At 42.3% G+C, this 21771-nt stretch overlaps 2 protein-coding genes across 5 annotated transcripts in view; both read left to right on the top strand.

Moving 5' to 3' along the window:
• The first annotated feature begins 4 nt into the window (after window positions 1-4).
• On the top strand, window positions 5-7974 carry LOC109888842 (histone-lysine N-methyltransferase KMT5B). 3 transcript variants are annotated; one of them, XM_031822761.1, is made up of 10 exons: window positions 5-123; window positions 847-1074; window positions 1234-1381; window positions 1487-1652; window positions 1741-1850; window positions 1963-2129; window positions 2241-2260; window positions 2357-2493; window positions 2612-2808; window positions 3732-7974. In XM_031822761.1, exons 2-10 carry the CDS (start codon window positions 942-944, stop codon window positions 5696-5698), a joined length of 3045 nt encoding a protein of 1014 aa, XP_031678621.1. In that variant the 5' UTR covers window positions 5-123; window positions 847-941; the 3' UTR covers window positions 5699-7974. The 3 variants fall into 3 exon arrangements, with proteins under 3 accessions (XP_031678621.1, XP_031678623.1, XP_031678622.1); XM_031822763.1 differs by having other exon boundaries at window positions 12-123; window positions 889-1074; XM_031822762.1 differs by having other exon boundaries at window positions 18-123; window positions 806-1074.
• Window positions 7975-11186: 3212 nt separating this feature from the next.
• Window positions 11187-21771, top strand: part of LOC109889341 (choline kinase alpha) — a 32044-nt gene continuing 21459 nt past the window's right edge. The window contains exons 1-3 of one of the 2 annotated variants that reach the window (XM_020480701.2): window positions 11187-11665; window positions 14451-14559; window positions 16792-16845. In XM_020480701.2, the coding sequence (XP_020336290.1) occupies window positions 11430-11665; window positions 14451-14559; window positions 16792-16845 (399 nt within the window). In that variant the 5' untranslated portion in view covers window positions 11187-11429. The remainder of the gene's footprint in view (window positions 11666-14450; window positions 14560-16791; window positions 16846-21771) is intronic. The other variant, XM_020480702.2, reaches the window with a different exon arrangement.

Below are 21771 nucleotides of genomic sequence, written 5' to 3'. Positions count from 1 at the left end.
CCTGGCCGCCATCTTCAATTTTAAATGTTTGTTTTCTCTGACGTTTAAACTAATGGTATTTATTTGTTCAGATCTCGGATTGCAGGATGAATCACGTAATAGTACAAACGCTTGAATAACAAAGTGAGTATTTTAGACAGTTTGTCTTACCAGCGACACTTTTTTTTACTGATATTTCATGGACTTTTTTTTGTGGAACAATGTTAGCTTACTAACGTTAGCAAGCTAGCTAGCAATTGTTGTTGTGATGTTTTGCTGTAGCATTCGCTTGTTATTATTTAGCTAGCTAAGTGAGAAGAACACACTTTAAAAAAGCAGAGCATGTAACGTTAGTACTAATGGCATGTAGTCCTAACTTCTGGCTATTTAATTAGATGTGAAGCCTCTGCTAGGTAACCAGAAAACGCATAGCCTCTAATCAGACCTCATGAGTCATGGGGGTGTTGACATGCTAGCCTAACGTTAGTTACCCATTTATAAACTTTCAAGCATTAGTTAATTGATTATTGTGCCACATTACACTGGCTAGCACGACCCTATTTCTGCAGGTGCATTGCTTGTTTTGCCTTTCGAGAAAGACTAAATTAATAACCACGATGAAATGCAATGCTATGGAAACTCAAAGTTGACAAGCAACCACAAGATGGCATCATTTGATAAGCCATGAATTAGCTAGCTACAATCCGTTCAGGATCTCTGTTTGTTTTGTGGTGCCCCACTTTCTGCTTAATTTATTTGCTTACAGTGCCAACAAGTGCATTGCCTACAAGTCTTTACTCTCAAACCTGTTTGTTTCTTTGTTTAGGTCCAGAATGCATAGTGCTAAATTCTTGTCTATATCAACAGAAGATTAAACCACGCTAGCCTCCCCTCATCCTCACTCTGCAGATCTTCAAGCACAGATTAGAGTATATGCGCCTGACTCTGGCGTAATGAAGTAGATGGGGGAATCAAAGAACATGGTGTTGAATGGCAGGCGGCATGGCAGCAGATTCTCCAGTGATCTATCCATAACCTCGGCCAGGTCGCTGCGACAGAGCAAGGGCTCCTTTAGAAGCAGGAGATGTAGTCCACGTAAGTGCTTTCCTTTGGCAATGCTCACCACACAATTACAGAACCATAAATGACCCCTTTCAGCTTCATAAATAAATTACACTGCAGTTTTTCCTGATTTTTAAATGGTTTAATTGTTCAAGTTTTTTGTCTCTCCTCATCTCCTCCCTCTCACCTCAGGTGTCAGCAGTTCTACCCTAGAGGCAGAGAGACGTCATACCCCATCATCTGGTATGACTGCAAAAGAGCTCTGTGAGAATGATGACTTGACTACAAGCCTTATTCTGGACCCCTACCTCGGCTTCCAGACCCATAAGATGAATCGGAGGTTTGTTTCTTTCTGGCTCACAATTGTACACATTTGTCATATAATGACTTGGGCATAAGTAAGCAGCCAAAGTTACGAAATTGACTGTCTATGGTGTACTTTTAGGTTTCGACCTGTCAAGGACCGACATAGACAGTTGAAGGAGGTGCTAGAGTGCTTTAAAAAACATGACAACCTTGAGAAGGCCTTCCATGCCTTGACTGCAGGGGACTGGTCAAGACACCACTTTCCGCACAAGACGAAGGCACAGGGCAAACTCTTCAAAGAGCATGTAAGTTATCTAGAAATATCCATTGTTGAGCAAAAAGCATGACCCATCAAAATGAAAATGTTAACACTATTTTTTTGTGTTTGGGCAGGTTTTTGTTTACCTACGAATGTTTGCAACGAACAGTGGGTTTGAAATACTTCCTTGCAATCGTTATTCCTCTGAGCAGAATGGAGCCAAAATTGTAGCAACAAAAGACTGGTAAGTATCCAAATTAAATTGTAGTAGTCTGCATTTAGTTATAACAAAATGTTGCACTAAGTATATAGTCATTTTTACAAACTCAAATATTCCTTATTCACATTATCCCAAGGAAAACCAATGATAAGATAGAATACCTGGTGGGCTGCATCGCTGAGCTATCGCAGAATGAGGAAAGTGTGTTACTGCGACATGGAGAAAATGACTTCAGTGTGATGTACTCCACCCGCAAGAACTGTGCTCAACTGTGGCTGGGACCTGCAGCCTTCATCAACCATGGTATGCATACCCATGCACTTGACACCAACTGTATCTGCCTCATCCAACACACGTATACTATAATTAAAATACTAGTATTAAGAGACTAAACAAATGTTTTTTGTTTTTCAGATTGCAGGCCAAATTGCAAGGTAAGTAATAACTATGCCTGCAAATCAAAGGTAATATGTAAAAAGGAAGTGAATTGTGGAAATAAATAACACCTTTTTCTGTATATGTTGTTACAGTTTGTTTCCACTGGGCGAGATACAGCTTGTGTCAAGGTTCTTGGGGATATTGAACCCGGAGAAGAGATCTCCTGTTATTATGGAGATGGCTTCTTTGGGGAAAATAATGAACTATGTGAATGTTACACATGTGAAAGGTATCATTCATTTCTTGCTTAAATATCAAACTTGTCGTTACTTTATATGTAGAATAATGAGTCATACATTGACTAGGATTTTGAGATTTCACATCTTTATCATTTCTACTCCCTTCAGACGAGGTGCTGGTGCTTTCAAATCGAAGACTGGACAGCCTACACCCACTCCAATTATCAACAGCATGTATGGCCTGAGAGAGACAGACAAACGTCTCAATCGGCTGAAGAAACTAGAAGACAGCAAATGCTCTGGCAGTCAGTTGGAAGGCTCTAATATGGATCCAGACTCTCAGGAAAATCATGACACACATCCATGTAAGTGCACCTTTGAGGTTGAGGAGGGATTGACATTAATGGTTGCCCTATTTTCTAGACTAGGCCAAGTTGAGCCTGCTCTGTGGTTGCCCCATTGGGCAACAACCAAAATACAAAGAATTCCAGTAGCCTGAAACTTATCTTATTGGGTCCTCCCCATTGTTTAAGTGAAAGACAGACAATTTAGGCATTTTGTGCTTGGGCAAGTTGTGCTTGCACAACCCAACCAAGCCGCACAGCTTCTTAACACAGCGCGCATCCAACCCAGAAGCCAGCCGCACCAATGTGTCGGACCAATTGGTGCGCACCAATGCGCGCAACCTTGGTTAGCGCGCACTGAGCCCGGCCCGTCACAGGAGTCGCTGGTGCGCGATGAGACAAGGACATCCCTACCAGCCAAGCCCTCCCTAACCCGGACGATGCTAGGCCAATTGTGCTTCGCCCCACGGACCTCCCGGTCGCGGCCGGTCACGACAGAGTTCCAGGGTTAGGTCATTTACAATGTGTAGGGATACTGGAGTGGTAGGGTTAGATATGTATAGGGGTAAGGTGACTAGGCATCAGGATATATGATAAGCAGAGTAGCAGCATGTACTGTATGATGATTGTGTTTGAGTGCGCGTGTGTGAGCAAATGAAGTGTGTTGGTGTGTCAGTTTGAGTATGCATAGAGTCAGTGCAAAAATAAAATAGAAGGGTCAATGCAGATCTCCTGGCAACTAAAAAATACTCCTGAGCTACTATTGGTCAATTATAACACTTACGTGACATGCTGTACTTGTATTAAGAACTGTAACTTTTTATGGTACATACTAATATTATAATACATTGTAATTTTACAATGAATGTATGTAGGTTGTCCTGTTTCTCAAACATTTGAATGACTGTTCTGACGTTATTTCTTCTTTTCTGTTCACATCTTAGCAGTAGGGAGGACAGCCCGCTCTAGTGTGACAAGGCTCAGTGACTCACAAGCTCTAAGCAGGCAAACTCTGTCCAAAATGCCTATCCCTACCTCATCGTTCAATCAAAGACACTCAAAGAACTCCAACATGCCAAAGAGGCTAAAATCAAAGTCCATAAAGCCTTTGCTCAAGTTAGGAAGAAGGTGTCAGGTAACTGCCCACAAGTGCCCCATTGAGGTGGAAGCTATGGGTTTGTGCCTTAAAGACCCCACAGAATATGTCAATAACAGGGTCTCACAAAAGAGAGAGATGGATAAGAAAGGGCCCGTGCAAGTGGTGGGAACAAGGGGTGATCTTGAGCACTATACTGCGAAGGAAAACCATCAGAAATCAGTGAAAGATGTTAATAGGTGCCCTGATGGTTTAGCATGCACTCACAGAACTCGCAGTTCAACCAGAGCATCAGTTGGCACACAGGAGTCTGACAACATTAAACTTGAACCAAACTTGCCACCCATCCACTGCGGTGTGGTTAGTAAGACCAAGCCTATGGACCTTGGAGATTGTGTCACAGACAGTCACTGGATGAACAGCTCAAGCCTGGATATCAGCTGTCCAAAGACTGAGAACTGTCACAGATATAAGCAAATGATAAAGCAGGAAGAGCACTCTTTCCGACCAGCATCCCTTCTCAAGGAGGAGGTTACAGACCTGCACCATACAGCCTGCACCACAGACATAGCTGATGGCAGGAAAGAGCTGCAAGGCCTGCCTGATGGTCATGAGCCCTACAACCTGTCTAAGGGAGACAAGCTTCTCCACCTTGGTAAGGGGAAGAAGAAACAGCAGATTACGCGCTATGATTCCCAGCTGATCCTAGCCAACAACAACTCAGGTGTCCCCAAGTTGACCCTGCGGAGACGAAGGGACAGCAGCAGCAGTAGGATTGAGCCTGGTGATGCAGACCCTGTCAAGTCCTCCAGCTCCACAAAGACCAGCATGAAATTTGTTAAGGACCATCATGCAAAGACCAAGAGGAGTTCTTATGCAGCCAGACTGAGTAATGGGACTTTCAGTCCTGTGGACCACATCCGCTCCTCCAAACATGGCCTCAGCCCTGTGGACCACATCCGCTCCTCCAAACATGGCCTCAGTCCTGTGGACCACATCCGCTCCTCCAAACATGGCCTCAGTCCTGTGGACCACATCCGCTCTTCCAAACATGGTCTCGGTCCTGTGGACCACATCCGCTCCTCCAAACATGGCCTCAGTCCTGTGGACCACATCCGCTCCTCCAAACATGGCCTCAGTCCTGTGGACCACATCCGCTCCGCCAAACATGGCCTCAGTCCTGTGGACCACATCCGCTCCTCCAAACATGGCTTCAGTCCTGTGGATCACATCCGCTCCTCCAAACATGGCCTCAGTCCTGTGGACCACATCTGCTCCTCCAAACATGGCCTCAGTCCTGTGGACCACATCCGCTCTTCCAAACATGGTCTCGGTCCTGTGGACCACATCCGCTCTTCCAAACATGGTCTCGGTCCTGTGGACCACATCTGCTCCTCCAAACATGGCCTCGGTCCTGTGGACCACATCCGCTCTTCCAAACATGGCCTCAGTCCTGTGGACCACATCCGCTCCTCCAAACTGCATATTCAGCTGCAGCGTGAGCAGGACAGCAGGAGGCTCAGCCAGTATCACCATGGTACTGGGCCCTTCACGGGTATAGTAGAGAGGGAAGCAGGGGAGGTCTTTGGGCCGACTGTAGCAACATTTGGGATGCATGATGACACAGAGGAAGACTCGTCCTCCTCTGAAGAAGAGGATGAAGACGACGTCTCTGACTCTGACCATGAAGAGTTCGACGATTTCATTCCACTTCCACCAACAAAACGCCTCCGCCTCATTGTTGGTAAAGACTCTATAGATATTGATATTGCATCAAGGAGACGTGAAAATCAGTCACGCACAGTCAATGCATGAGCTTTATGGATCTTTATTTGACTAGTTGATTTAAGTCAACAAAAAAATCCCATGCTGTTGTAAAATGTTAACTATTTTTGTACATGATGGAACTTGATTTGTTATTCATATAGTAGAATGTGTATATTTTACATAGCATATGTGTAGGCCTTTATTTTTATATCTTCAGCTTTATTTTGTACAATTGTTAATTATATTTAAAGCCTTTTCTTGTTTGTGGGGAAAACATGCTAAATTTTGCTTCACTGACATTCACAAGAATGGAACCTTTTGGGAACACACTTGATGTGCTTTTGTCCGCATGGCAGTGTATACATGCATATAAAATAATGTGTTTTATATATTGTTTTGAGAGTTTGAAAGGAACAGAATTGTTTCTTACTGGAAGTCTGTGAAAATGTGTTTGACTTCCAGTGATTCCTGGGAGCTGGTCTGTGACATTTTTGACCCATTTTTAATAATTCCTTCATTAATCAAAATGTCTTGGTGATTATGTATTATGTTAACTTTTCAGTTTGTGAAGAGAGAGATTTTCTTTTTATTCTATTCATTTCACTAAGTCACTCAATTCTCAAACTGTACCACTTCTCAGTCTCCGTTTTAACAATCACAAATTCATTACAACTTACTTGGTCTGGCATTGGGAGTGTAGATATTCAAACACTTTGAAAATCAGATTTTTTTCTTTGCTATTTTGTTCACCATTGGTTCATCTGTATGACTTTCTGTCTGCTGTGCTTGAATGATGTGCATGTCTCAACTTCTTAAATTGCTCTATCGTTTTTTTTTATACTAGGTTGATTTTAAAGTCGGTTGTACAACTTTGGTGGACCTGTCACTGTATGCTGTCATTCGTAGGCTACTGTCTGTGGTCTTGATTAAGCTACACTACATGGCCAAAAGTTCGTTGAACATCTCATTCCAAAATCATGGGCATTAATATGGAGTTGGTCCCTCCTTTGCTGCTATAACAGCCTCCACTCTTCTGGGAAGGCTTTCCACTAGATGTTGGAACATTACTGCGGGGACTTTCTTTCGGCGTTCCAATTCATCCCAAAGGTGTTCGAAGGGGTTGAGGTCAGGGCTCTGTGCAGGCCAGTCAAATTTTTACACACCGATCTTGACAAACCATTTCTGTATGGACCTTGCTTTGTGCATGGGGTCATTATCGTGTTGAAACAGGAAAATACCTTCCTCAAACTGTTTCCACAAAGATGGAAGCACAGAATTGTCAAGAATGTCATTGTATGCTGTAGCGTTAAGATTTCCCTTCACTGGAACTAAGGGGCATAGCCTGAATCATGTAAAAACAGCCCCAGATCATTATTCCTCCTCCACCAAACTTTACAGTTGGCACTATGCATTCGGGCAGGTAGCGTTCTCCTGGCATCCGCCAAACCCACGTTCGTCCGTTGGACTGCCAGTTGGTAAAGCGTGATTCATCACTCCAGAGAACATGTTTTCGCTGCTCCAGAGTCCAATTGCAGCAAGTTTTACACCACTCCAGCCGACGCTTGGCGTTGCACCTGGTGATCTTAGGCATGTGTGCGGATGCTCGGCAATGGAAACCCATTTCATGATCTCCTGACAAACCGTTATTGTGCTTCCGTTGCTTGCAAAGGCAGTTTGGAACTCAGTAGTCAGTATCTCCTCGGTTGCAAAACTATTTTTATGCGCTTCAGCACTCAGCGGTCCCATTCTGTGAGCTTGTATGGCCTACCACTTTGCAATTGTTTCTCCTAGACATTTCCACTTCACAATAACAGCACTTACAGTTGCCCGGGGAAGCTCTAGCAGGGCAGAAATTTGATTAAATGATTCGTTGGAAAGGTGGCACCCTATGACGGTGCCATGTTGAAAGTCACTGAGCTCTTCAGTACAGGCCATTCTGTCAATGTTTGTCTATGGAGATTGCATGGCTATGCTCAATTTTATTCACCTGTCAGCAATGGGTGTGGCTGAAATAGCCAAATCCACTATTTTGAAGGGGTGGCCACATACTTTTGGTCATGTAGTGTACCTTTTTGAGTTGCTTGTATAATGTTGAGAATTACAGTTGAATTTCATATATATGGTTGTGCATTCTATAACTTAATGTATGTAATTCTTAACATTTATCTCCATGTTTAATTGTTTTTCTACCTCAGAAAAAAACTACTAAACGTGTCCTTATTTCTGGTGAATGTAGTTTATGTAATGCAAATCACAAATGCTTGTTTTTATTTTACAGTTTTAAGTACTCAAATTAAAGGTTTCTTCCAAGTGTTTTGTCTTCATGACCTGCTGTGCTAAGCTGCTGTTTATTTGGGACGTTCTCTTTTGTGGTATTTAACTAAGGAAGGAACATTCTGTAACTTTCTAAAATCAACTTTTATTAATCGCATGCACCGAATGCAACAGGTGTAGACTTAACCGTGAAATGCTTGCTTACTAGCCCACCCCAACAATGCGGAGTTAAAGCTGCAATATGTGCTCTATTTCTATGCTTCCCGTTCTTAAGTTTCGTTTTTGCGTCTTACTCTCATTTTCGTATACCAGCATCAAACATTTTTGGTTATGGAAAATATATTTCACAGTGGTTTAGATGGTACGTTGATTCTCTACACTATACTTGCTTGTTTTGTCACAACTGAAATTAGGCGAGCTATTAGAGTTTTTGCAACCAGACAGTGACGGAGTGATTTCTGCATAATATATTTCATGGTTGTTTAGATGGTACAATATTACATTCATAATAGCTGCCCCCCATAAATATCCTATTAATTCACTTATTATAGGTTTTAATCCAAACATTTTATGCAGATGAATGACTAGCTGAGCTGACTAAACTCCACTCCATTGTGAAGGAAGCTTTTGATGAACTCCACCAATGGAGTATAGCAGAGGCCAGGCGTTGTGGAATTCAGCTCTGACTACATTGATTCGTCCAAGGTCAATACGCTAACCTTGTACCTATGTTTGTCCATTGGTGAAATCCACACTTTTACAATAAATGTTAATCATATACAATCACAGATTGCTCATTGCAGTTGTTCTAAGATGGCAAATGCACATGTGCCAATTGAATCTTAACAAGGAAATAGTTGGTGGTTGTATTTGATTATGTTCATTGAAAAAGCATGGATTTCAGCAAACAAAGGCACACAACTACAGAGGACAAAAGGTACAAGGTTAGTGGTTCATAATACATATTTTTAAGTATTGATCATGAAAAACGTCATCACGCACTGATTTTTATCTGCAACAAATCAATTTCGTGGAAACACCACTGGTAGGAAAATGTGTATATTTTCTTAATGCGTATTCTAGAATATTCACACGAAAAATGTTGCCAATTGGATGAACACCTAGTTTATGGCTGCGCCTGCATTCTTTGAAAACTGTATGAGGTGTCTTGAAATAATATGTAGCCTTTTTAGTGAGACATTAAAGACATTAACCATGTTTCCATCCAACCATTTTAAAGATGATGAATGACCTGACTCATAAAAAAAAGTACAATAGGCCTTATGGAAACATCAAATTTGTCCGTAAAATTTCCCAACGTCGACCAAACAAAATGCTCGAATTTTTTTCCCAGGGAAATAAATTATGCGAAAACTTAGGTGGAAACACTTTTATTTGCAAATATTGATAGAAAACCCATAATGTCGCAGTAAACGCAATGATGTTTTAGCCTACTACGACATGGAAAAGTATGAAGAGTTCATAGGCATGTGCAATAAATTATTATGAATTTAAATTATTTAATAACTTCAACTTATAGTGGTGCACAGTGATGAGCTTCATGCAAATTTCCAATAAATATTGAGGGTAGGCGATCATTTGAATGATGCTGGTGACACGATGATCGGTGCTTGGCTGCCAATTATAGAAAGAAAACAATGCAACAGTAAACCTTTCGTCCCCCACGAATGATGCAGCGCCCCCCATGGGGCAATCAATGTAATTTTGTAAATGCCGAATCTCTTTGGCAAGACGCATCATTCACCCAAGTTTTGTCAAAATCGGGCCAGAGCTGTCTGAGATATTTCGTGTGAAGAACACACTAACGGATAAAAACAGATCCATAGTTCCCTGCCCGATTTCATTGTGGGGGACAATTGTCTTGTTTTTATCCATATTTTGACATATAGGCAAGGCTTTACCTACTCTGTCCACTTTATCAGCAAACGTGTCTGTAGAGCATGCACCAAAACCAGGTTGGGCAAGTGTGTGTGATAAAACCATTGATAGAGTTGAAAATTCGGTGGAAACACAAACGAATATTTTTTTTTTATTCTGTACATAAAAAAGTTAGCGCAAAAGGTATTTTATTGCACTATGTCATCTCACACAGCATTTTATCAGCTAAAAAGTAAGTTTGATGGAAATACCACTCTGGTGGGAAATCAAATGTATCATATACAATCTGTCTGTCACGAATCCCGTTTCCTGAGTCTGTTTTTTGCCAGTGTTCTGTCCTGGAGTGTTTTTTCCGGCGTCCTGGAATGCACCCTGTCTGGTTGCCGGGCAATGTAGCCAGTTGGGAGTTCTGATTACCCGCACCTGTATCCCATCAGCTATCTGCACACCTGGTCCTGATCATCATCTCTCCTCTTCATAAGCCCGGACCTGACAACCATTCCCTGCCGGATCGTTAGCCATGAACAGTATGTTGTGCCATAGTATCAGCCTCAAGTTGGATATAATTTGTTTTGTTGTTTTGTACGTCTTGCTTGCCTTAAACTTACCTCCGTTTGTTCTGTCTTCAGTTACTCACCTGGATCATTTACCCCATTCCCGCCTGGTCGTCGGAGGATTCCGCTTCCCCATTGGATCCACCTATTTACTCCCATCAACTCACCACCGCTGCCCGCTACGCCACCTGGATATATCTACCCATTCACATTCACTTGTAAATAAATACTCACCTTCTTCCTACTCTCCTTGTCCTGGTCTGCTTCTGGGTTCGATTTTGAAGAAACGTGACACTGTCACCAATTGGATGGAATACTAGCTACCGATACTTGAGAGTGGGCAATGGGACAAAATAGCATTTGAAGTCTACTTGGGTACACAGACTTCACCTCAGCAGCTCAGCTTTTCCCATATTAAATTGCCATTTTGTGCACACTGATCAGCACAAACATTGCATAGTCAACACATTTGTAGGAAATGCATTGTGAAAATATAAAATCCCATCTCTCATTGAGGTGGAAGTTGTTTTAGAGAAAGCTAATTAGTCAATCTTGGGTAACAATAGCATAATCCATAGCATAGCCTAATGTAAACAATATTTTGGTCAGGTTTATCATAGCACCACAAAATAATATTTGTGATCAGCTACAAGAAGGCCTTTACCATGCATGGGAAATGGTGCTGGGCTGTCTCTATTTTGCTCCTAAAATGACGTGCCTGCGCCAACCAATGAGGTAAGAGAATGGGTGTGGTAGTATGACGTATAGATGCAAACCCTACGTGCAATCCGTGCAACCCCCGTCGATTTCAGCCTATTGACTGGTGTAACCAGTAGTGTTTCTTCAGTCGATTCACTCCTTGACATTTAACGGTCTTGTCTACTCTGCTGTTTGAATAAACCCGAGACGCATATTTTCTAGATTGATTAAAAACACATTGCTTGAAATCAAATCTGAGTATTTTTTGTCGAAGCAAGCCTGATTCTACATTTCCTTTTATTGTATCTAATTAATTCAAACTGTAGGTTATTTAGTATTAATTTTAAGACAACATGAAGACGAAATTCATCAACGGGGTGTCATCCTCCCCTTCTATGTCGTTGGGTTTGTTGATCACTGAAAACGCACTTGAGGTGCAGCCAGATACTGAGGATGAATGCAAGGACATCATCCGGCCGGATGAGCCCGACCTGGACACGAAGCGCAAGGCATATTTATGGTGCAAAGAATTTCTCCACGGTGCGTGGAAAACGGTGACAGAAGAGGACTTTCAAATCAGCTTAATAAGGTAAATATAATCTTTGAGCCCAACCATTACTTATCAATATTAAATTTTCATACATTACACAGAGAAACCGTTATTTGCTGCGTTTGCAAATGCATAGCATAGCTTTTTCTCTCCCTAGTCATGATGGTGTGGAAGACCAAACCTACCATAATTATAAATAAATAAATGCTCACATGAATAGATAAATAATTCCACATAAATAAATGAGCAATGAAATACATAAATACTGACCAAAATGCATTCATTTTTCTCTACATATCTGTATGTATTCAAGTATTTATTAATCTATTATATCATTATTCACACATTCATTGTATTAATTTATATATTTATTAATTTAGGTATTTCTCCCTCCAATATGATAATGAAGGGGTGTCAATCAAACATCTGTGGGTGGTATCTAACACACCATTGGTTGATCAATTTCACTGTGTGTTGCTTTTTTCTGGCCGATTGTCCGAATTGTAAACAATCAAACTACACACATTTGAGAGATTTACAACCGGTAGATAACTACAGTAGCCCACTTCTTCTGACAAGTAGGATGGCTGCATTCAGGCGAGCAGTAGCAAGAGACTTGGCAGTGCTGGCTAACGCTGCTGAAAACAACACCTCTCCAGATTGCCTGCTTTTCCGTGTGGAGGTGTAACGGAGGTTAGCTCTTGTGAACTCCTTACAGTTCTCAGCCATTAGCGTCGCCCACAACTGCCTCATGTGAACTACAATCCGGACGCTGTTTTAACATTTAAAAACATCAATAATCATTGCTTGCAGTATGGCTTTGGAAGCATATGGCCCTTATCTTTCATCAGCGAGAAATAACCATTCAAATAAAAAAGATACACTTACTGTAGCAGTTTTGCACAGATCCATACAGCTATGGGTGCCTCCATCTGAGGAAACTACCCTTCCCGAGTTGTTTGGAAGAAAAAGATTTCTTGGTAAAATTAAAGATAAGGTCCTTATGCTTCCAAACCCGTACCGCAAGCAATACATGTTAATGTTCAGACGAATCTTAACAATGCTCCCCATACAGAAGACGCCTTCGTCCAATGACACTTATGTGTAATGTAATGGAACTGAGAGTCATGATCAAGGGCTAAATGAAGGTAAGAACGTACCATAACCTCACTCCACAGCTAGCTTGAAATGTCACAGATGGAGCTATCCAATTGGTACCTATTGTATAGCTCATTCGGTTCACACGTTGTCAAGCTGGCAGTCACATGTGTTGGTGAGGTATAGGACCCTCGTTCAAGCCCAGTCAGTGGAATGTTCAAGGAGGCAGCGCTATATGCTAAGCTAGCACACTGACCCTGGTTATAGAGGCATGCATCGAAAACTTGGGTCAGCTAGCTGTTACAATGGGCACAGAGGTGGACCCATTAGTTCTTTGGAGGAAGTTTCCCGATGAATTCACCAGAGTTCAGGTTATAACAGAGAGTCCTGGTGCAACACACCATATACAATCACCCTCTGGGCCACCATAATCACACCGTTTTTCAACTGGTCATTCAGTACAGTATCGTTTCTGTTTAATTAAATGTTGAAAACTGTTCTGTTGTACTGAATTTACCCCAGGCAAATTAAATCGAGCAATGCTCTGTGACTGTTACATCTGTGCAAAAACAACATCCCACAAACTCAGGTGGAAAACAGGCTGCCTAAGTATGATTCCCAATCAGAGACAACGATAGACAGCTGCCTCTGGTTGGGAACCATACCCAGCCAACAAAGAAATAGAAAACTAGAATGCCCACCCAAATCACACCCTGACCTAACCAAATAGAGAAATAAACAGGCTCTCTAAGGTCAGGACATGACAGTGACATTGATTAACCAATGGTTTGCTAGATTCATAAATTTGCTTGACACCCCGTCATCATCATATTGGAGGAAGAAATACAGAAATAAATATATGAAAATATAATCTAAATTAATAAAATGAATGAATGAAAGTGTGACTCATTTAAATATTTTTTTATCTATATGTGTGCATTCATTCATCCATTTATTTATCTAGTTATGTGTGCGTTTATTTATTTATTCATGTATTTGTTTATTTATGTATGTTTATTCATTTATTTAGGTATTTATTTATTATTATGGCATGCTTGGTCCTCCATATCATGGTGTCCAGTGGTATGATAGGGTTTAATAAACAGAGAATATGATACTGTGATAAACCTAAGTAATGTAATTTCAAATTAAAACGATTCCTTTGTCTATATGGGATTGTATTATGTGTTTTTGAATTTAAAGGCCCAGTGCAGTCAAAATTATGTTATTCCTGTTTTATATCATATTGTACAACAGCTGTTGAAACTTACACTATTAAAGAGTGAGAAAAAAATGACCAGTGTTATTTCCTGATAGTTGCTGGTGGGAGTTTCGGTTTTCCATGGTGACATAACCATGTGGTAAATTGGTTAATAGACCAATAACAAAGAGAGTTCCAAACCTCTCTGCAAATAACAGCTAATTTTCAGTTTCTCCCTCCTCACTCAGACAGTCCTAGCAGAAATCTTGCTTGAGAAACAGTTTTAGCTAAAAAGCTATATCTGCCCATTTGAATGGAAATCTATTGCAGTACGGTACTTAATTGTTACCCAGAAATGATTTGATATAGATATAAAAACGTCTGTATTTGGCCTTTAAAGCATCACTTATTATTTATGGGCTTTATCCTAGAACAAAAATGTTATTTAGCCCGCCACATTCATTGACCTGGGGGAATGTGACTCTTCTATGAACTTGATTAGTTTTTTTTGTAATGTTGTGACAGAGGTGGCCTCAGCAACAAGCTCTTCCTCTGCGCCCTGCCCGACACCCAAACCAGTGTAGTTGATGAACCCCGTAACGTCCTCCTGCGCCTGTATGGAGCTATTCTACAGGTGTGTATAACATCTATAATCAGACAATGAAATGTTGAGTGAGTCAGTCATATCTTACCAAACACATGTTTTTGTCACACAATGTCCAGTGTATAAAACATACATTTAATATATTATTTGTTTGAATTTCATTGACTAAGCTGGTGATCATTATCATGTCTCAATGAAATGCACCCATATACAGTGGAATTCGAAATTATTGACACCCTTTATAAGATTGAAGAACACCCTTTATAAATATTTTATATGGTCATTTTTGATCATCTTTATTAAGGGTTTCAATCATTTTGGACCCCACTGTATGTGTTGTGTGTCCTTTGAATTTTCTATTCAGTTTAACTGAAAAATTCCGTCAATGTTCTATAGGCTAAATACGTAGCCTACCAAAAGGCACAATCTTGGACCCTTGAAAAGTTCAATTTGAATTAACCTGATTTTCTGGTCATGTTATAGAATAGAATAGAATGTGATAATATAAAATTTTATGAAAAACACAGCCTACATGTATTCCCTGATAGGTTCTAAGAAAGCTGAGCAGGGGTCTAGGCTTTGCTGCTGGGGTTTGACAGAAGGGGAAGGAGATATTTTCTTCCTCAAACATCTTGTTGTTGAAATGCCCTCTCGGCCAAATACCCACATGATGGGTGGCTCAAGTCGTGTGTACATGTGTGTTGGTGTGTGTGTACGCTTGCTTGTGTGTGTTTGTGGGTGTGTTTGTGTGCGTGTGTGTGTGTGTGTTTCTGCTGTTGTGGTGTGATGTACCCCCATGGCTGTACATGCATATGTTCTTTGCCGTAGGCCTTCCAAAAGGAGCGTGCCTTGAGCACACTTGTTTCCAGGTGATTCCACCATACCATACACGGTAGAGTATGAGATCCCTGAAGTCTCAGTATTGTCCACAACAAAGTTCATCCACATTGTTATGGAAGGCAGCTTGTGAAGATATGGAGGGTGGGGGGTTGTGTGTTAACCTTTCCTATCCTTTTCATATTGGAAAAAAGTTGTCAAATAACATAGTAATGCAAAATAAGACAAATGAGAAAACTCACATTGCAAATAAATAAATAAATTGGAGCTCACCTGACAGCAATTCAAATGTGAGGTGTTGCGCAGTAATTATAACAACTAGTAATAACAACATTTCGTAATCTAGTTTAGTTTTTGCGTCATGAGCTACTGCCAAATGACACAGGGGGATATCATTGCTGATGACGTGTCATTAGGTCCACATTACATTGCTCATAGATCACATGATGGAAGGCTAGTTAGGACAACTCCAAGATAACCTCCTGGCTAAAATCAGATGACCAGAGAATCCAGGTCAAGAGTCCGTCAAGCTGACATTCTCCTTTAGTTGGATGGGAATGACAAAAGCAACAACTCTGATCTAAACCATTTTAGCGTAAAACAATTGAAGTAACACTATAGAATAGAAAATACAATGAGACATGCCACATATCTAATAAGAAGTCATACACCATTTGGAACCTGAGGACAAAGACCCATGAATTAAACATGTAGAATTAGCCACAAGATGTAAAGCAACAAAGATTATTGTAAGAATCGAATAAAATTGAATGTTAATATCTATTTACTATGGTCTCATGCAGTTTAGGAGAATCTTTCTGATTGATAATGGCAGTGGGTACCCTTTAATGCCAATGTTCTCATTGCAATATTAGCACACCTGTTGCTAGAGCAACACTATGTTCTTCACCAAAGTAATGTGCCCATTTTTACTGAAAATTACACAATACATTTTTCTCAAATGTTTCGACCATATCTACAGAGGAATTAGAAATGTCTTATCAAATACCGAATGTGATTAATATCTCTGAAATTCGTGAGTAACTGGGTTTCCAAAGAGGAGAAAATATTTAAAGTGCTAGTTTATAGATAGGGCAACCATGTCAATATCTGCCTTTTATGCCAGAGCATACCGTAAGTGATCTAGCTGGTGTTGAAGCCAAACCTTAACCTTCATGCCACCTGCCTTGATCAGGAGTTAACAGATCCCTTTCATAGAGCTTGTCTCTCTGTTTCTACGACTTTAATATCTCAAGTCGGTCGTTAAAAGGCACTGAGCGCTTTCCTATTGCCTTTTTGGCCGTTAACTTGGGGACTATACTGTACTCTGTCATTGTCTCTTTGTGAGGATGCTGTAGCATGATGAGTCTTTTGAAAATGTACATGTACTCATGGTTAGTTTCTTGCTTTTTCTTTCATTGATAGATGTCCTGTAATAAGGGGGAGCCCAGACAGTCAAACAAAGAAAATCTCTTTCAAGTAAGTAACTAATGGCAAAGGTGATCTACCCATACTATTGGTTAGATTTGCCATCTGATTGTGAAAATCCCAACAATGTTTCATTTTTTTGGCCTGAAGACTGTTTTTGTATTCATTTTCTGGAGTCTGATCAAATAAGTCTTAATAGTTTATCATGAAAGGTTTTAGTAATTGCCAATGGACGTAGTGATCACTTTGAAAAATGCCAGACCATTCCCCAAACGGGATGGTATAAAAGTGTGTTAAGAAATAGCCATGTTGAGTCACCACTTTGGATGGAAGTCACCTGTGTTAGTTGAAGACAGCAAGATAAAGAGAGGGTAATCCGACCAATGTGTTCATGTCACTCATCTGTCATTGCTATGCCATTAGTATCTTTTGCATGAGATTCACAGATTTATCCTAGAGGCTAATCCTACCTTGGCTAGCCAGTCTGTCCCCTCATAGACCTCACTGTTTCTTAACTGTGTGCATGTTTGTAGCCATTTTCTCATTACAGTGTGATTTAGGTTCACATGGACAACAATATTGCCCGTAAGGTTATTTAAATACGGTTAAGGGCAACGTGGCATACTTTAATATAGACTCACATGACTAATTACAGTAATGTCGTCTTAACTCTAGCTTCAAGTGGAAAATCTCCACACCTGCTGTGCCATGGTCATGTGACCGTAGCCCTGGCACAAAGGGGGTAGAGGGATGGCAAGTGGTACCTATCGGATGGTACTGTGTCACTGAACAGTGTTAATACATTGTATAGAGGTGCTGTCAATGGTGTGCGTACTGGGAGCGGAGTCAGGTGCAGGAGAGCAGAGAGTTGTGAACAAGCGCACACTTTATTTAGGCAGGAGAAACCAACAGACGGATGCCACTGCGTCGAAACCTCCATCCAATATGACAAAGTGCAAAAACGCGCAAACAGTCACAACAATAAAGTACAAACAAATGAACATACCTTGTGAATATAAAACACTGAATAAAAGCACACCAGAAATAGCGTGTCAAAAATGACACGTAACACAAAACAATCACACAAAGACATGAGGGGGAACAGAGGAATAAATACATTTATTGTGATTGGGTAATGAAAACCAGGTGTGCAGGGAACAAGACAAAACTAATGGATAAATAAAAAATGGAGCGGCGATGGCTAGAAAGCCGGTGACGTCGACCGCCGAACGCCGCCCGAACAAGGAGAGGAGCTGACTTCGGCGGAAGTCGTGACAGAACCCACGGACCAGCCACCACCGGCCTGAGGAGAGACACATGGGATGAGGGGTTAATATGGTAATCAGGGGGAAGCTGTAACATACCTCGTTCACTCTCCTCAGGACTTTAAATGGCCTCACAAACCGCGGGCCCAGCTTCCGGCAGGAAGAAGGCACAGGGGCGGAGCTTCAGTGACGTACCCGAGCGCTGAGAGAGCACTGCTCCTACCCCAGCTTCGGATGCTTCCACCTCCACTATGAATGGCAAAGAGGAGTCCGGATGAGCCAACACAGGAACCGAGGTAAACAGAGTCTTCAGGTGCCTAAAAGCCCTGTTCGCCTCAGCCGACCACTGCAAGCGCACTGGGGCCCCCTTTAGCAGTGAGGTAATGGGAGCAGCAACCTGATCAAAACCCTGGATAAACCTCCGGTAGTAGTTGGCAAACCCTAAGAATCGCTGCACCTCCTTTACCGTGGTGGGAGTCGGCCAATTACGCACGGCTGCAATGCGGTCGCTCTCCATCTCCACTCCTGACATGGAAATCCAATGTCCTAGGAAAGAGACGGATTGTTGGAAGAACAAGCATTTCTCAGCCTTAACGTATAGATCATGCTCCAACAGGCGACCAAGCACTTTGCGCACCAGGGACATGCTCGGCGCGTGTAGCGGAGTATATCAGGATATCATTACTACACCCTGCCCATTCAGGTCTCTGAAAATCTCGTCTACAAATGACTGGAAGACTGATGGAGCATTCGTCAACCCATCTTCCACTCGTCTCCCTTACGAATACGCACCAGATTGTACGCCATCCTTAGATCCAGTTTAGTGAAGAAGTGCGCCCTGTGCATTGACTCAATTGCCGTGGTGTTAAAAGGTAGCAGGTAACTATACCTCACCATGATTTTATTGAGACCTCGAAAATCAATGCATGGGCACAAACCGCCATCCTTCTTCACAAAAAAGAAACTCGAGGAGACGGGTGAAATGAAGGGCTGAATGTACCCCTAACGCAGGGATTCGGAGACATATGTCTCCATAGCCACCGTCTCCGCTTGCGACAGGGGATACACGTGACTCTTGGGATATGCAGCTTCTACCAGGAGATCTATCGCACAATCCCCCCGTCGATGGGGTGGTAATTGAGTCGCCAAATCGGCATATTCTGGGGGAATGCGCACGGTGGAGACCTGGTCTGGACTTTCCACCGTGGTAGCACCAACGGTGGTAGCACCGTGGTAGCACCAACGGAAACCCCTAAACACCTACTTGAGACCTACTCGCGACCACCCCGTGAGAGCCCTCTGTGGCCAAGAAACAGTGGGGTTATGACAAGCTAACCAGGGTAGGCCTAGCACCACAGAATACGCAGGAGAATCAATAAGGAAAAGACAAATATTTTCCTTGTGACCCCCCTGCGTTACCATACACAAAGGAGCAGTGGCCTCCCTGATAAACCCTGACCCTAATGGTCAACTATCTAAGGCATGGGGGAAGGCATATCCACAGCTACAATGGGGATCCCTCAACTATGAGCTACTCTTTTATTAATGAAATTCCCAGCCGCACATGAATCTACTAGCGCCTTATACTGGGAATGCGGGGAAAATTCAGGAAAAGTGACAGAGACAAACATATCTACAAGAGAGGGCTCTGGATGAGAATGGTGCCTACTCACCTGGGGTGACGCCAGAGTGCCCTGCCTGCTGCCTTGATTCCCAGAGGAACCAACCCGGCACCGACCAGCAGTGTGACCTCTGCGACCACATATGGTGCTCGAGCGGGAACCCCCTCCGGTCTTCCTGCGCACCATCCCTCCCAACTCCATGGGTACAGGAGAGAGGGTGCGGGAGGATGGAACAACCACACCCCGATCTAGACGTCCACGAGTAGCCAGCATGTTGTCCAGCCTGATGGACATGTCCACCAGCTGGTCGAAGGTGAGGGTGGTGTCTCTACAGACCAGCTCCCGATGGACGTCCTCGCGTAGACTACAGCGGGAATGGTTGATCAGGGCCCTGTCGCTCCATCCAGCACCGTTAGCCAGGGTCCTAAACTCCAGAGCAAACTCCTGTGCGCCCCTCGTCTCCTGCCTCAGATGGTAGAGGCGCTCACCAGACACTCTGCCTTTGGGTGGGTGGTCGAATTCTGTCCTGAAATGGCAGGTGAACTCCTCAAAATGGTCTAACGCCGCAACCTCCTCTACACACAGCGCTGGCCCACTCCAGGGCTTTCCCGGTGAGGCACGAGATGAGGGCGTAACTCTTCTCACGGTCCGATGGAGCTGGATGGACCGTGGCCAGATACAAGCTTAGTTTGAGGAGCAAACCCTGGCAGCCGGCAGTATCTCCGTCGTACCCCTTAGGCAGGGATAAATGGATCCTGCTGGGTTCAGGCGGGGAAAGGGCGCTCAGGGGAGACCCTGGTTGTGCTGTTGAAGGCAGCGATCCTTGGCGGAGCTCAGATTGTCAATCATCTCTGTGTGTTCCATGACGCGCTCCTCCACCTCCATGGCCGGGTACCTTCTCCTGCTGACTTCATTTTTTGGTCAGAGATTCTGTCAGAGTCGTGTGTATAGGTGGCAGGGAGAATCAAATGGAGTGTATTGGAGTTATTTAATAACAATAAACAAAACATACTCCAAACACTAACTGTAACAATAAACAAAGTGGGTACGTGGACCCATCGCACACCAGTTCAAAAACAACACAACACTGAAATACAAACAATCTCTGACAAAGACATGAGGGGAAACAGAGGGTCAAATACACAACAGGTAATGAATGGGATTGAAACCAGGTGTGTAAGAAGACAAGACAAAACCAATGGAAAATGAAAAATGGATCAATGATGGCTAGAAGACCTGTGACTTCGACTGCCGAACACCGCCCGAACAAGGCGAGGCTTCGACTTCGATAGAAGTCGTGACAACAGGGAAGTAATTTTCCAAAGACAGTATTTCAGACCGGTCTGCACTAGTTACGGTGGACATTTTCCCCATTCAAGTCTATGACCATTGAAAAGCATTGGGATTTATGCAAATGTGGTTGCAGTGTGAAAAGTATAAGAAGTATCAAAATGTTTTTTTCAAGCACACTAACCAATGGTAGTCTGGATGTTTTAAAGCTGTTTTGGTGTTTGTAGCTTTTACGGTTTTGGCGCTAGAGGTTCCAGCTAAATTATTATTATTTATTATTATTATAATAAGCATGAACAGTTTCTAAAGTTGTGCTTTACTTTCAGCAAGCACACCTAATTAGGAAATGTGGACCACAGTAGTGTTTTTGAGGAATTGTGATTTAGCAGTCAGAATAGTAGTGTTCACACCTGGACAGCCCACAGTGGACCTCAGTATCCTGATAAAAGGGACATCACATTGTATCACTTTCTGTTCCACAGATTAGTTGTAATCATGTATTTAAATGGACAAATCATACTGCATATTGAGTTTCAACAGAGGAAATGGTAGCCATTAAAAAAAAACGTTTTCTTTTTTTCAATACTGAGGAAGGTTGGATGAATGGAGTGCTGAACAGTTGCACAACAAAGTGGTCATCAACAGACCAGGATGTGGATGATAGATAGCATTGTTGATTATTAACCTGAAAATTAGGCTACTTAGCCAATTGAATTTGAAAAGCCTTGCTCAACAACCTGTTGTGATAGGTTGTAAAATAAATGTCGTTGGACTGCTGACCCACTTTTAGAGTGATTTCA

This window comes from Oncorhynchus kisutch, linkage group LG4 (assembly GCF_002021735.2).
Source record: "Oncorhynchus kisutch isolate 150728-3 linkage group LG4, Okis_V2, whole genome shotgun sequence".
Taxonomy (NCBI): domain Eukaryota; kingdom Metazoa; phylum Chordata; class Actinopteri; order Salmoniformes; family Salmonidae; genus Oncorhynchus; species Oncorhynchus kisutch.
Note: the sequence above shows the minus strand (reverse complement) of the source record. Positions and strands in the feature narration are given on the sequence as shown.